We start from the raw sequence: 16,734 nt of genomic DNA on the forward strand, positions 1-16,734 counted from the left end.
GGGGGTTGGGAGGCAAAAAATGCTGTATTCAGTGTATAAGAAGTACCCAGATTTTCAGCCTCTTTTTTGAGGGAAAAAGGTCCGTCTTATACTCCACAAAATACGATAGGTCCTAGGATTTAAATGCTAAGTTAAAGATATGGTGGTTATGAGAAGAATTTGAAAAATATTCTGACTAAACTGACTCACTGTAAGTTTGTCTCGGAAGTTAAAGTTTTTAAAATTATGTTTTTAATCCCTGACTAGCATTGGATGCCTTTCACAATTATGCATGGTTCTTGCTTCTTTGGTTTGCTAGGTACAGGGCTTAACAGATATTTTTGATCTTTCTACCTCTTAAATATGCGAAAACATAAAGTTGGAATTGAGGTACATTTTTCAAAAACAAAAACATAGTTAACCTTCACTTCCTAAATTAACTCTATGCTTATTTTTCAAATTATTCTCATAACCACCATATCTGGCTGGGTTGCTTCTTCTCATATAAATTGAGTTCCTCCCCCATCCTCCTTCCCACAGTCTCTCAGGATCAAGGAGAACTTCCTTAACATGCTCATTGGAAAAAAATGGGCTAAATGTCCAGTTCCTAAGATTTTGTAACCTAAGCCTTTTTTCACCTCCTAAACCTGAGCTACAAAGATTTGTGAGAATCTAGCTTTCTTTGTTACAATTAGAGAGATTGATATGAACAGGAGATGAGCTATACCATAGTGACATAGTCTGTCTGAATCAAGTCACGTGAAGTGTTAATACCACTTTATAATGCCTTGGATCACGCTATATTGTAAAACTTAAAAAATATACTTCTTGTTTCAGCTCCACACATAAAGCTTATGCAAGAGAACTGGCAATTTTAGAAGAAACATTGAAAAAAGAAAGTGATAAAAGGTACAATATTGTGTGAAAATCGTTATGAATTAACAAGTAAAATTGGGGTCAATTGCTAGTATGGTAAAAAAAAAGCATACATTTGCAATTCCCCACATATTGCCAAATAAATGCTATTTATATATGTATATATGTACTTACCTACTTACTTTATTTGTATGCTCTCTGTCTTCTGAAAGCTTTGGGCAGCTAAGGATCAGAAAAATCACTAAGCAACCTTCCTTGTTAAAAAATAATGAACTGCCAAGTAGAACATGAAGTAAATTGAGCCTGTTTTGTTTCCAATTGTGCACTTCAAAAATGGCTTCTGCAAAACTGAGTTTATCCAAACAATAATATGAGAGACAGAGTTTATCAAAAACAGAAACGGATCTATATTTAAATGGAGGGAATCCTGAGCCATGTCAGCACAATGCCTACACATCCAAGTGTGGCAGAATGTAGGCAAGATAATTTGCAAGATAGCTCTGAACTAGAGATCCTGGCTTGCCTGCAGCAGCATGAGCCTATTTGGGGCAAATGTCTTGATTGACTGAAGTCATAATACATGGTGGAGACTAATATTGTGGGTCTGTCTGTTGATGACCATGACATATGAAAATAGTGACTTGGTGTGTTAGAGGAGTATAGTGTAAAGAGAATGAAAGAAAATACAAATAAAGTTTGTAAAACTAAGAGAAGCAGGTAAAGTGCATAGAACTCAGTGAAAATGGTCAGATCATGTAGAATAGAGTTGATGAATGGAAGTGAAGGTGTAGATTTAGTTATGAACATACAATTAATTTTACATTGTTAAACACCACTTTGTTTACAGTGTACAGTGAAAGTGTAGGTAGTTCTCCAGTGCACTGCTCGGAGAGTCCAATGCTGGGTTAACACAGCCTATCTGCCCTTGGACTGAGTGACGTTTTTTAGTTGACCACGCCTCCCTTTGCCTCTGCATGCTCAGTTCAAAAACTCAGTCTGCCCGTTGGGACTGTTTTGGGAGAGCTCCAGTCTAAGGTCAGATAGGCTGGAAAGTTTCCCACTTTGCACCACGTTTGGCTTCTCATATTAGAGAAAATTATATCTGTTGCAAGAATTGGCTAAATTGATGCCTTTGAGGTTTGTGTCGCTTTAAGATGGCACCCGGGCTTCCCTGAAGCTGCTGGTCGCAAGCGCTTCAGGGGAACTGTAACCCCTCGCCCAGCGGAGGCTGGCGAGTGGCAGGAGCAGCAGGGGAGGTGGCAGACCTGCCCCAACTGAGCACCAGAGGAAAATTCCCTCAAACGGAGGTTTGGGAGCCTGCAGGCCTTCTAGCTAGGTGCCATTCGGCTGCTCGATTCTGCCCGGCAACAGCAGCGACGGTTGGAACCTTCGCGTGCTTTTCAGGCTGTCAGGCAAAAAGGAGCGGGAGGAGGCTGCGTGCGCAGCCGCCGCCATTTTGGATCGCTTCAGAGCGCGTTGAGGAGAAGAGAACGTGTGGCTCGTGTGGAGAACTGATTCCCTCCAGCCTTACCTTTGGTGAAAGAAGGAGAAGCGGAGAGCCCAGACAGCCTCAGCGGAGCCTCAGCCAGCCCTCAGCGACCGCAGAACGCCGCAGGGAGGCTGGAGATTAGCCTGGGGAGCCAGCTAGTCTCTCCCTCCTGATTACAAAGCTAAGTCTCGGGGAACCGAGGGCGGTGGGAGGAAGGAATCCGACCCCCAGGCGGCCCTTCCCTCCTGAAGATTCTGCGCGCGCATTTGAGCCTCCTCGGCCAGCGCGTGCCTATCCCAGCTCCGGCTATCTTCCAGGCCCCGTGGGTGACCTGAAATGGCAGAGGAATGCAAGGAGGCCTTAGGGGAACAGGCAGGGCCCTCCAGCTAGCCCAGCAAGCTGGATCCCTCTGTGAAAAAAGGCAAAGGGCACAAGGGCTCCAACGAAAGGTCTTCACCAGGAGCCACAGTGGATCCCAGGGAGGTTTCTAGGCCCCATCAGCCAGAACCTAGCCCGAACCATCGCAGCAGGGAGTCAGCTTCCCCTGATCGTGAAGCCCAATCCCCTGGGGACAGTGAATTCTTGTCTGGGGATGATTACAGGTCCAGGGATCCGTCTCCAGAAGCTTCTTGGGGGTACCCCGACTCCCCTAGCTCCTCCATTGGAGAGGAACGTGATTCTATTCAGGATTCCCAGTGTGAAAAGGGTGAATCCAGCTCAGGCAGGTCTAGCCATCGCAGGCCCAGCAAGCAGAAACTGAAGAGGGCTAAAGGCCCTGCTCTTTCTGATGAGATGAGGGAGGTAATTTCCTTAGCCTTTTCCCAAGGGATAGCTGAGGGCATTAAACGCAGGGGCTCCCGCAAGAGCAAGGCCCCAAAAGAAAAGCGTAGGCCTAAGGCCTCCACCTCCAAAGAGCTTGTATCCTCCTCTGCATCTTCCAGCCCATCTCACTCTGGGCTTTCAAGTTCTGAACAGGAGGAAGGGGAAAATTTCGTGCTTTCTGAAGACGAAAACATTACCCCTGACAAACCAGCCTTCACTGGCCTGTTTAAGCCGTCCTTATTCAAATCAATCTTACACAAAGCCATGACGGCTACAGAGTTAGGCCCACTTCCAGGCCTGAGGCTGCTCAGGTTTCTACATCCAAGGATCACAAGCTTGGCCTATTCAAAGAGACAGTAGAAACACCTGAGGTTATCCCTGTGCCTGACCTCTTTATGGACGCCGTGCAGCGCCAGTGGCTACAGCCAGGCACGCTGACCAACCCCAGTGGGGGGAGGGACAGGACACTGTATGCCCTGGAAGGGAGAATGGAGGATATCCTGAATTTCCCTGAAGTAGACGCCCCAGTTGTGTCTCTAACTTCCAACTCAAACCTGCCAGCTGAGCTCCTAGAGGGACTAAGGCAGAAGATAAAAGGTCAGAAAAGGCGGGTCAGAAAACACACATGGCGTCTGCCTGGGCCATTAAGGCATCCACCTCTGCCTCTTTCTTTATCAGGGCCACCTTATTCTGGCTACGCCAGCTCAGGTCTAGGCCACCACCCAGGAAGTCTAGATGGCGCCATGAGTTAACCAAAATTATTACCGTTGTCGAGTACTCGGCGGATGCCACCTTGACAGCAGCTAAATTCTTATTCAGGGCCCTCGCCTCCAATATCACTTCACGCCGCCTCCCATGGCTTAGAAATGAAAGCCGAATGGAAGCTGGCTTCGGCCCCATTTAAGGGAGGCCTTCTGTTTGGAGAGGCCCTGGACAAGTTTGTCACCGAAACCAAAGACAAACGCAAGATCCTTCCTGCAACCCTTAAAAGGGGTGACCGGAAAGGGGCGGGGTCCTTTCGTAAGAGACCTTACAGGAGTCAGGAAACAGGGCAATCCTCTCACCCTTCTTCCTACCAGAGACCCTTTCAGGCAGGGGGGGGATAGGCACCAAGACAGATCCTTCGGTGCCCGTGCCAACCAACCCCAGTCTTCCTTTCGGAGACCATTCCGAGGAGGCGGAGACAACAGTGGTAGCTCCCGTCTCTCTCGTAAAGGAAAGTGACGGTCACAGGGATCCCCCCATCGGGGGTCGACTACAGCTGTACGCCGACAGGTGGGAGGAGATAACATCAGACAAATGGGTCCTCAACACCATTTGAAGGGGCCTTGTCCTGGACTTTCTAACCTTTCCCCAGAGAAAGTCTCTTCGCTGTCCTACCCCCAGGAACCCAGAGAAGAGGGAGCGCATGAGAGCAGAAATCCGCCATCTCCTAGAGATAGAGGCGATAGAGCCAGTCCCCAGGGATCAGCAGGGGAAGGGCTTCTATTCTATCCTCTTCCTTGTGCCCAAGAGTTCAGGGGGGTGGAGAGCCATCTTGGACCTCAAAGTCTAAATCAGCATTTGGCTTACAAGAGGTTCAAGATGCAATCACTTCACTCCATCCTGGACTGTGAGGGAGGGGGACTTATTGACATCAATAGATCTCAAAGAGGCCTACCTGCATGTCCCCATCCAGGTGGCCCACAGGTGGTTCCTGAGGTTCTGCTCGGAAGGGAAGCTTTTCCAATACAGGGCACTTCCCTTTGGGCTATCATCTGTGCCCAGAACATTTACCAAGATTCTGGCAGTGCTAGCGGCCCATCTCCGCAGTCATCTGGTTCGTCTGGAATGTTATTTGGACGACATATATTCATTCTCTCACCACCAAGCAGGCACACCGCGATGTTTCTCTAACTGTGCAGACCCTGCAGCACCATGGCTTCTCTGTCAACATGGAGAAGAGCCAGTTCCGGCCGTCCACCTGTATACAGCACCTGGGTGCAGTCACCAACTCCACCTCCTGCCAGGTATTTCTTTCTCCAGACCAGCTGTCCAACCTGAGACGCAGAGTGAAACACTGCAGCCTTGCCAGGTCGGTACCAATCATCCAGCTGTCCCAGCTCCTGGGGATAAGGATATCGTGCCTGAGGGTGGTTCCCTGGGCTCGTCTCCACGCCAGGGAGCTGCAGTGGTTCCTCTTACCCATGCAGAGGGCCAAGGCCAGCAACTCACACAGGCGGGTTCAGCTCCCGCGAAAGGTGATCCGGTCTCTGGCATGGTGGAGGTCCAAGGCAGTCAAGAAGGGCTGCTTGTTCAAGGAGCCGGGAAGACTAGTTGTCACCACGGACGCCAGTCTCCTGGGGTGGGGCGCCCACTGGCAGGGTCACCTAGCCCAAGGCCGATGGACTCAGAGGGAGGCTGCCCACAGCATCAATTGGCTGGAACTGAGGGCAGCTCGCTTCGCACTGAGAAGGTTCTCCGCTCTAGTAAAAGGGGCTCATGTACTGTTAATGACAGACAATGTGGCGGCCAAAGCACATATAAACCGACAAGGGGGCACTCGATCAAAGGCCCTCATGCTCGAGGCGGAAGCTCTGGGCAGGTGGGCGGAACGTCATCTGGCTTCTCTCAGTGCAGATCACATCTCCGGCGTAAGCAACCAGGAAGCAGACTGGCTAAGTCGCCAATGCATCAACCACTCGGAGTGGCGCCTGCACCCGGACCTGTTCCAGCAGATTGTGAGGAGATTCAGCAAACCGCAAGTAGACCTGTTTGCCACACACAACAACACACATCTCCCACGCCTCTTCAGTCGCTACCACTCGCCCCAGGTGGAGGGAACAAATGTGACCTCAGGGACTACTGTATGCCTTCCCTCCACTTCCGCTCATTCCTCAGGTGGTGAACAAACTCCTGGCCGAAAGGGCAGACCTCATCCTGGTGGCTCCCTGCTGGCCCAGAAGGCCCTGGTACGCAGACCTGGTCAGTCTCTCAGTTCAGAGACTGTGGAGAATCCCTCGGGACCAAATCTCCCTCAGCCTACCTGCATGCATCCCACAGCATCAATTGGCTGGAACTGAGGGCAGCTCGCTTCGCACTGAGAAGGTTCTCCGCTCTAGTAAAAGGGGCTCATGTACTGTTAATGACAGACAATGTGGCGGCCAAAGCACATATAAACCGACAAGGGGGCACTCGATCAAAGGCCCTCATGCTCGAGGCGGAAGCTCTGGGCAGGTGGGCGTCATCCATCCGGAGCCCCAGTGGCTACAGCTAGCCGTTTGGCACTTGAGGGGAAGCTCCTGAGGAAGCAGAAGTTCTCTGACCAGGTAATTCGAACAATCCAAGCGTCCAGGAGGCCTTCTACTACTAGAATCTACGATGCCACCTGGGCCGCATTCTCACAGTGGTGCAAGACTAAAGACATAGAGGCCTCATCAGCCTCGATCCCTCAGACCCTAGACCTTTTGCAGGAGGGTCTAGATAAAGGACTTGCGGTCAGCACCCTTGGACGTCAGGTTGCGGCGCTGTCCACTATCCTGGCTAGGGGCTCCTCTCGCTCTCTGAGTCAGCATCCTCAGATCAAGAGCTTTCTCAAGGGAGCTGCGAACATCAGCCCCCCAGCTGTTCACAGGTATCCATCATGGGACCTTCCATTTGTGCTTAAGGCTCTGGCAAAAGCCCCATTTGAGCTTTTGAGAAAGACCAGTCTGCGCCACCTCACCATCAAAACGGCCTTCCTGGTGGCCATTACATCCGCTCGCAGGGTATCCGAGCTGGCAGCCCTTTCTGTCAGGAAGAATATGGGCGTAGTTCATCCGGACAGAGTAATTCTGAGGCTTTACTCCAAAAATTAACTCTCTGTTTCACAGGACTCAAGAGATTATTTTGCCCAATTTCTGTCCCCATCCTTCTCGCCCTAAGGAGCGTGAGTGGCACAAGTTGGACGTGAGACGAGCCGTGCGCACGTATGTAAAGAGGAAAAAAGACTTCCGCCGTTCAGAGGCGTTCTTTGTCTCCTTCCTCCCTGCGTCCCTTGGCCACAAGGCCTCTTCTCACACAGTGGGTCGTTGGCTGCGCGCTTGCATTAAGCTGGCATATGAACACCAGGGCAAGACGGCTCCGAGGCGGATCACCGCACACTCCACTAGGAGCGCAGCAGCGTCTGTGGCCTGGGCAACCCAGGCTTCTATCCTTGACATTTGTAGAGCGGCCACATGGGCTTCCCCCACGGCCTTCATCAAAAACTCTAAGATTGACACCTTTGCCTCAGCCGAAGCCTCTTTTGGCAGAAGAGTATTACAAAGAGTGGCTGAAATGCCAGAGGCTCCGGCGCTTCCCCACCCTGGGACTCAATAGCTTGGGCATGTCCCAGCATTGGACTCTCCGAGCAGTGCACTGGAGACAGACTGTTGGCTTACCTGAACGGTCGTTCTCAGGGCACTGCAAGGAGAGTCCAAACCCGCCCGGGGTGTTTATTTCTTGTAAACGATGTGACTGTATTGACTGTAACTGATTACAGGACGGTATCCTTTGTTTTCGAACTGAGCATGCAGAGGCAAAGGGAGGCGTGGTCAACTAAAAAATGTCACTCAGTCCAAGGGCAGATAGGCTGTGTTAACCCAGCATTGGACTCTCCTCGCAGTGCTCCGAGAACGACCGTTCAGGTAACCAACGGTCTTTCTTGACTTACAATCACAGTTGAGCTCAAAATTTATGTTGTTAAGTGAGACATTTGTTAAGTGAGTTTTGCCCCATTTTACGACATTTGTTGCCAAAGTTGTTAAATGAATCGCTGCAGTTGTTAAGCTAATAACACCGTTAAGTGAATCTGGCTCCCCCATTGATTTTATTGTCAAAAAGTCGCAAAAGGGGGACACAGCAACGGTCATAAGTATGAGTCAGTTGCCAAGCATCTGGATTTTGATCACATGATCATGATGATGCTACACAAGTTGTAAGTGTGAAAAAGGGTCATAAGTCACTTTGTCAGCGCTGTTGTAACTTTGAATGGTCACTAAATGAACTGTTGTAAATCGAGGACTACCTGTACTACTATTATTCAAGACATACACTGCAAAAATCATATAAAATCCCATACATGGGCGAATGGCATAATACAACATCTGAATTTCTGCTCCATGAGCTTAAGGCAAGGTGGAGTGTGTGTACCATTCTGATAGCATTTCTAATACACTTCTTTCTTCCCTGCGAAAAGAATAATGAAAACGTTTTGCTCACTATTGACCTATTGTTAACATGATGTCACTGTCTCTTTTCATTTATTCAGTAATTATGAATTTTTTTCCCCTTTGCTACTAGAGAAATGCTTCAGATTGAACTTGAAAAAATTACTGCCTTATATGAAAATTTACTGGAAGCCAATGAACTATTTCTGAGCGAGTCAAGGCAAACCCTTGAAACTATGAAAAAATCCTATAACAAGTTAAAAAAGGAGGTATAATACCTATTAGGGTACTGACACCAAATCACACTGTAATATATATAGATTTTCTACAGATGTGGCATTTTGGAGCTCTTTCATTCATAAAATGGAGTCTTGTATCCTCTCTCATTTCAGTGTTGCTCACTGAATGGTACTAGGAAATCCCCACCCCCACCCCTTTGTCTGTAGAGAGTACCTTGTGTTTATGCAGGGTTGAAAAAAACCTGTGGATGAAAGGTTAGAATCACATTTATCAGTGTAACACACAAGAAAGGATTTCAGGGAAGGGTCAGGATTGATTTTGGATCCTGTGGAGAGTAATCAAAGGACTTAATGTATAAGCCAATGAACAGGGGAAAAAATAGATCCTAACATTTAAAAAACATTTGGAACAAAGGGAGAGGTAGACAAGATTATAGCTGTATCCCCCTCTGTACTTTATCTGTAATGCTAGTTTGCAGCATTTGGTATGTTTGATTTCTGATATAAAAAAACCTAAAATTTGATTTAGAGTTGCTTGCAACTGCATGTAAGGGTCACCTCATACCTACACTGTGAATGAGTTGATGAGTAAGCATAGGTTGCAGATGGCCGCAGATGGCCTGATGCGCACACCACCCAACCCCCAAAGTGTGGAGGTGCATGTCCTGTGAGCTGATTGGTTGATCCACTCACTTCCTGTTCTGTGTTTTGCTATTTGAATGTCTCCTAGCCAGAATATTACATTTGCAGTAATATAAATGAAACCATCCCTAATTGACAGACATATACATTCCTTGGCATGCAGTGCAAGTCTGCTCGACCCTTAAGTTGAATGAAAATAGTTTAGGGAATGAAGAGACAAAATTATCTTCCATTTGAATCAGTGAAGAGCTCTACTTTCTCAGGAATAGCCATATGAGAAGTACGCTTTGCTCCCCTTCTGATGCCTGTCTTCATTTCAAATTGTTTGCTAGGCTCCTGAATATGCCTGAACAAAAACTTAATCCCATTGTAAGGTCTTGCCTCTCCAATCTTCCCAAGAAAGCAGGACTCTTGAAACTGCAGAAGTTCTAAAAGGAGCTTTTATTGGAAGGTTTGTGATAACGAGATCTAGGCAAGAACTAAAACTTCTCACTTAAAACCAGCCATTTAAAGCAATGCTAACCAAACCCCTTCCACACTACATCATTGCAGGGAAACAGAAACAGAGACATCATATGGAGATTAATACAGTAATACAAGAAAAAGAACCTTCATATAGAGATTAGCACAATGCTGCAGGGAACAGAAACTTCATATACAGACAACTCCATTCCTCCCCCCAAAATGCCAGCATCCCTCTAGAAATATCTGGTACCGGACAGCCATGATGACACAAACAAAGTACTTCAGTTTGTACATTAGAACTAGAGTATATTCTTTCTCAATATTTGATAATTGAAATGAAAACTGAAACACAGAACAGAATTCATAGCAGAAAAATCTTTCTTATTAAATATTGTTTCCATAAATGCCAAACCGAGCTGAAATCTCAACATCTGCACATTCATGTACACTTGCAAGTAATTAGAACAAATTTATGTTGCCTCTTTCTCATATTTTCTACAAATAGAATGACCATCTCGATAAAGAAATAAAGAAGTATACTGAGCGTCTGAAACATCTCACTTCCAAGCTGCAAAAAAAAACAGCCTATTATAAGAAACATGAAGCTAACTTAACAACAGAAATCGGAGAAATCGAGGCAAGCAACCTCTATTTTAACACATTTTTGTAGCTGTCTTATGTTATGAAATACATTTGACTATAAATACATAAGTATCCAGCCCATTTAGAATCAAAAGGGAATAGAAGTAGTTTTTAAAAAGTCAGACTGCTAAAAAAGGTGGTGGGAGAATACACTTGTGAATCAAGAGTTTGCATTGATTCTAAGTTACTGAAGTGACTTGAGTTGGTTGCTGTGGACTGCTAGGAGAAGACAAATTCAGTTTTCTGATGCACTTTGATGTGAGGCTTCCTTTAGATAAAAACTTTAAAGTAAAAGCCATGCATTTCTTGAATGCCAAAGTTGACGCTAAACTCAAAATAACTGGAGAGAGAACTAGAGAAAAGAAGGTATAAAGTTAGATAGAAATCAGAATAACAAATAGCTGTAATTTATTTACTTTAATCAGTTTGCTTTATTCAGATATAAGCACAAATGGTACAAATGGATTTTGAATGACTTTAGTTTTTTTCTGTTTCATTTCAAATCCAGATTATTTCTCTAACATATAAGTCAGAAACAACTGCTTGTTTTCTGTTTCATTTCCCAGTACACCAGTCAAGCATAATAACTGACTCGGATTTGTAGCCAGCAAGGAATGGAATGGAGAGACAGTGGGGTCAATGAGGGGGAAAAAATCAAATTGGTGTTAAGATAGCAGGAGAAATTTGACTGGTCAAGTAAGAGATTTTTAGAAGACAAGGATTTGCTTGTGGATAGGGGAATGTTAAACCTGGTGACAGGTGAGGAAGCTACTAGTGCTTCTAGGTAGAGAAGTGAAGAAGTGCCTTGTTGGGGTTGTATCCAAGACATTTTCTGGAAGAAGAAACAGTAATGAAATCTAGGTAATCATATTGAGCATTCCAAGGATTCTGAATCTAGCACTGTTCTGCAGGCTGGAATTCACCTCACAGGTGATTGCATTGCACACCAATAGGCTTCCAGCTGCATTTCAAAGTGCTGCTTATCAATTACATCAGAGAGCCAGGTTATCTGAAGGGAGTGCCTGTTTCCTATGGTCTCTGCCCGTCTAGTAAAATCAAAATTGGTGGATTTTTTAGTCTTGTTTTCCTGTTTTAAATCATTTGTAAACTGCTCAGAGTTTCTGGGAGTCAACATATACTGAGCCGAGGTGGCGCAGTGGTTAAATGCAGCACTGCAGGCTACTGCTAGATCAGCAGTTCAGCGGTTCAAATCTCACCGGCTCAGGGTTGACTCAGCCTTCCATCCTTCCGAGGTGGGTAAAATGAGGACCCGGATTGTTGGGGGCAATATGCTGACTCTCTGTAAACCGCTTAGAGAGGGCTGAAAGCCCTATGAAGCGGTATATAAGTCTATTGCTATTGCTATTACTGTATAAATTAATATATTTATTAATTTATTTATTAATTAACATATACTGTAATTAATAAATATTAATAATAGAATTTTTGTTGGATTCCCTCAAAGGCATGCCTTTTCTGTTGCGATGTCTATCCTTAGAAATAATATACCCAGCAATCTGTATATCCCATCCTCATGACGTTCCTCAAGTTTTCAAAAACTTGATTATGTTCCTTTTAGGATAAAGTATATATGGAGTCCTAAGGTGGTTGGCTTTTTGTTATTGTCCAGATGCCTAGGTTCTTTTTATTGTTTTCCTATTTCAAGCATAAGCCACCCAGAATCAACCTGCCGTTGGGTAGTTTCTAAATCTAATCAGTCAATCAGTTGATAGACAGAGTAAATATTAATCAGTTGTTGTATTATGTTAGAATACTAGGATGCTCATTACAGTACCACACTATGTATAAATTGTTCATTACGTTTTCTTTCCTAAAAGGAAGAATATGACTCTAAAACAAAACGTGTGGAAGAAATTGAAGAAAAACTACAAAAGAATGTTCCCCTTGCAGAAGAATTACAAAAAGAATTAGAAGAATTAAGCACCAATTATGCAAAACAAAAGGAAGTGTATAATGGTATATATAGGAAGTCTTATCTATGTAATTCATCAAAGTGCAAAAAGAAAAGCATCCAACTTTAAAATAGTTTTCTTCTTCCAACTGTTAATCTTATTTTCCAGACTGTTGAAGTTTATGTTGTGCCTATCCCAGAGTCAATACATTGCCATCTCTCAATGATAAACCTAGATTTTGCATAGTGGACAAGTTAGTTTTAAGAGTTGTAATTTTATTATTTTTATGACACATAGGTTTCATTGAATATTTTCTTTCTTTACATCAGAGAGAAAAGTGAAACTGTAGACCCATGTCAGTCCTGGCTAGTCAGGGCTTCCCAGGGTCATCAGCCACTTCTACAAGATTCTGTTACTGTGACTTAATCAGAAAAACAGTGTGTCTTTAGTACCAGGTTTGATCTACCTTAGAGGGCTACTATGCAAGTCTCAATGCACTTCCGCACTCCCTCCCTTCAGGAGAACTAGAGAGAGTCATGTCCCAGACATTTTTGCTAATTACATTTCTGTTCTCTGGACTCAAGATTTATTTTATCTGATCATTGTATTGCTGTAGCTTTTTCTCCTGTTCCTTAAATTTCTTATTTCTGCCCATTACATTATGGAACTGTCTTTCTCCTTCGATTTTTTCTAACTGATAAGATATGGAGGAATTGTTGAGGTCTAGGTCCCAGCTTTAAACTGATGCCATTTTGTAGGACCTAGGAGACATGCCTAGGAGACAAGGCATGTGTGCCTACCCTATAGAATTGTCATCCCTGAAATCCATATGACTCCAACCTTGTTGATCTTGTAAAGCCTAACCTACCGCATTTTTTGGAGTATAAGTCGCTCCAAGGTTTTGAAGAGGCAAATTAAAAAAAAGTTTTTGCACTCTGCAGATCTCCCAAAACAAGCCGGTTTTCGCTAAAATGGGCACATTCCACCTCCCAAGGCAGGAATAGCCTTTAGGGGGCTTGCAGAGTGATCCTGGGGGGATCCCCCCCAAACCAGCCAAAAATGGCCCTTTTTTGCCAAAAGAATTGCATGCATAGCCTGTAGGAGGCTTATAGAGTGCTCCTGGGGACTGGGAGAGCAAAATTCAGCAAAAAATGGTCCGTTTTTCACTAATTTCTGCCCTCCCTAGCCCCCAGGGGCTCTCTGAAAGCCTCCTACAGGCCATTCATGCCTATTCAAAAATGCTGTATTCAGTATATGAGATGCACCCAGATTTTCAGCCTCTTTTTTAAAGGGAAAAAAGTGTGTCTTATACTCCGAAAAATACGATATCTCCAGGCACTGAGAGACAAGGAAGGGCTTATTCCCTGATAGTTATCAAGTACAAAATATGTCTGTGTTATTATCTCCTGATGCTCATCATATATTCTATGGAAGATTGCTATTTGATTTTGTTGGCATTTTACTTGAGATTTTAAGCCTATTACATGCATGCATGCATACAAACAATGTTAATACCACTTTATAATGCCTTGGTGTAAAGCCGCACTTGGAATACTGCATCCAGTTTTGGTCGCCATGATGTAAAAAAGATGTGGAGACTCAAGAAAGAGTGCAGAGAAGAGCAACAAAGATGATTAGGGGACTGGAAGCTAAAACATATAAAAACAGTTGCTAGAATTGGTTATATCTAGTTTGATGAAAAAAAGGACTAGGGATGACATGATAGCAGCATTCCAATATCTCAGGGGTTACCATAAAGAAGAGGGAGTTTAAGCTATTCTCCAAACAACCTGAGGGCAGGACCAGAAGCAATGGGTGGAAACTAATCAAGGAGAGAAGCAATTTAGAACTAAGGAAAAATTTCCTGACAGTTAGAACAATTAATCAGTGGAACACTGTGGCTGTATTACCATGTTTCCACTATATTGCCTCCAGAAGTTGTGAATGCTCCAACACTGGAAGCTTTAAAGAAGAGATTGGATAACCATTTGTCTGAAATGATGTAGTGTTTCCTTCCTAAGCAGAAGGTTGGACTAGAAGATCTTCAGGGTCCCTTCCAACTCTGTTATTCTATTCCATTCTATATGTAAGTTACTGAGAGACATTTTATGATGGAGATGATATACAAGTCAACAAATAAATAACCCAAATATTAACGGCATCAAAATGCATTTTCTGAGTGCTTCCTTTCTGAATCAAGTTGGGTAGTTTTCAGTGAGAAGACTTAGGTTGTGTCTGATATCTATTTACTTTTATTTGGTGCCAAATGAACATCTTTCCTCCTTTGCTTTTAGTAGAACTTATCACATTTAGAACTTGCGAGACTTATGATAGTGCTAAAAGAGATAGCTACTAAGGAGAAGTGGCTGTATTACCATGTTTCCACTATATTTATTTTAGATGTTGCAGCAAGTTCTATATTTAGGTTAGATATTGTGGGCACAAGTATTTTATTGTTTAGTAGTTCGGTCAATAATTTTCACTAATAAGTAATTTATAAGTATTCTAAGTGATTTCCTTCTAATCTTGTGGGTCGTTTCCTGAACACTTCTAATAAGCTGTGCTACTATAGCTTATATAATTTATTTTTTTCTCCTCTGCTAATTTATAGGCTTACAAGATGAAGAAAACGCACTTAAAGTAGGCATAGAGTATTCATTAAGGGAAATTAAGAGACTTGAAAGGCAAAAGGTAAGCAGGCATAATGTTTTTCTTACATTATGTTACTTTCTATTTCTGTGTGACCAACTTTTGATGGTTAATGGTTCCACTTAAACCTTTTGTTTTTTAAAATAATTTTCATTAGAGATTTTAAAATTAGTCAAAGTATTACAAATTGAAATAAAAAAATTAAAAATTAAAAATACAGACAGAAAAAGAAAATGAGACAATTAAATAGAAAAAAGAATATTTAAAGAAGTGCATTCCTATCTTCTGTTCAATAAGCATAAGCATAATTAGTATTTATTTACCTCCTTTGATGTTGTATTACATAAATCACTTCTGTCCATATTCTAACCCTTATCCAACCACAAATTCAAAAAATCATTAAATGTTTTGGTTCAGGATCAGCAAACAGTCCATAAACGGTTCTCAGAACGTTATAAAAATATTTATTTTAACCCTGATCAAATAGGTTAATTCTACATTCTTTTACATTAAAATGCTAGGATTTTACCTCCACCCAAATTTTCATTCTCTCATCTAAGTATTTTTATGTGTCTTTAACAACCCTCTTTTGCAAATCCAATAATCGGCCATTACCGATGATTGTAACCTCTTGGGTTATCATTTATATTTCCATTTTTGTCTTACAGTCTATAACTTCTTAATTTTCTGATATTTCTGCTTCATAGGTTGGGATTTATCAGTCATCCTGTCAGCCTATACATTTTTACAAATTATTCTCCTTCATGTCTTCTTTAACTTTTTTTTTGAATAATGCATTTGCATAACCAGATATTATTGCTATCATTTAACTATGTGCTTCTTTCCCATATGTTCACAAGTCCTTTGAAGTGACTCCAATGTAGTATCACAGTTATTTTTGCAAATGTAATTGCTAGTCATCAAATTCAAAAATAAAAAAATAGACTTTTCTTTCTCACCCCTCCGTCCTGAGGTTTTTAGTCCCCACTAGTAGACTCATTTTTGTATCATATAGTTTGCCTCAATTTGTTTGGTCTTGGTTAAAAATAACAGCCTACCATCCCTTTTGTGAAGGACTATAACAATTGCTGTTCACACAGTTATTTTTGTTTTAATTATTTAAAAAGTTTTATAGCAAAAGTCACAATATTTCAAATATTAAATATTTCCAGTTTGTCTTTTTGCAATTATATTTTTCCCTTCTTTCTGGAATGAAGGATCACTCACCTGATATTTTTTCACATTTACTGCTAGGAAGATCATTTTGAATGTTAAAAAAGTTATATTCAAAACATAAGAAAGTGAAGCTTAATGAATATAGGATCCATACATTCTATTCTGTGTTTGAAAGCTTGATTATTTTCGTTGATTGGCATTCAAACCCACAAATTGACTCCTAAGGTCTCCTCATAAGAACAACCATATGGAGCACAGGTGGGCGATTTCTCATCCTCTCCTTATTCAGAAAGTCTCTACTGGACCAGATTTGTTACTATTGTTGGCCACAGTGTTATTTTTGTTCCTTTAGATAATTTTTATCTTGCCATTCTCTCACTTGGAAGTTGGCTCCACTAACACTTTTTGAAAATCAGGGGACCACCGAAGATGGAATAATGATGCAAATTAGGTGAGGCTATTCCCCCTTTTACTGCATGTGTGGCAGAGGTGGGTTTTTGCCAGTTCGCCCCAGATCAGGCAAACCGCTAGTGGCGGCAGGAGGAGGCTCCACCACCCGCCCGGATGCTTCTGCACATGCATGTAGTAAAATAAATTGAAACCCACCACTGATGTGTGGTTTATTTAAGTTAAATTTACTATAGAACAATTTTTATGCATAGCATGCCTGCAAA

The 16,734-nt window shown here is 43.0% G+C and overlaps 1 protein-coding gene across 1 annotated transcript in view; it reads left to right on the forward strand.

The window, feature by feature from the left end:
• Nucleotides 1-10,824, forward strand: part of CCDC175 (coiled-coil domain containing 175) — a 50,438-nt gene extending 39,614 nt beyond the window's left edge. The window contains exons 11-12 of the mRNA XM_032224399.1: nucleotides 817-888; nucleotides 10,186-10,824. Coding sequence (XP_032080290.1) covers nucleotides 817-888; nucleotides 10,186-10,210 — 97 coding nt within the window. The 3' untranslated portion in view covers nucleotides 10,211-10,824. The remainder of the gene's footprint in view (nucleotides 1-816; nucleotides 889-10,185) is intronic.
• The last annotated feature ends 5,910 nt before the right edge of the window (nucleotides 10,825-16,734 follow it).

The sequence above is a fragment of the Thamnophis elegans genome, chromosome 1 (assembly GCF_009769535.1).
Source record: "Thamnophis elegans isolate rThaEle1 chromosome 1, rThaEle1.pri, whole genome shotgun sequence".
NCBI classification, from domain to species: Eukaryota; Metazoa; Chordata; class Lepidosauria; order Squamata; family Colubridae; genus Thamnophis; species Thamnophis elegans.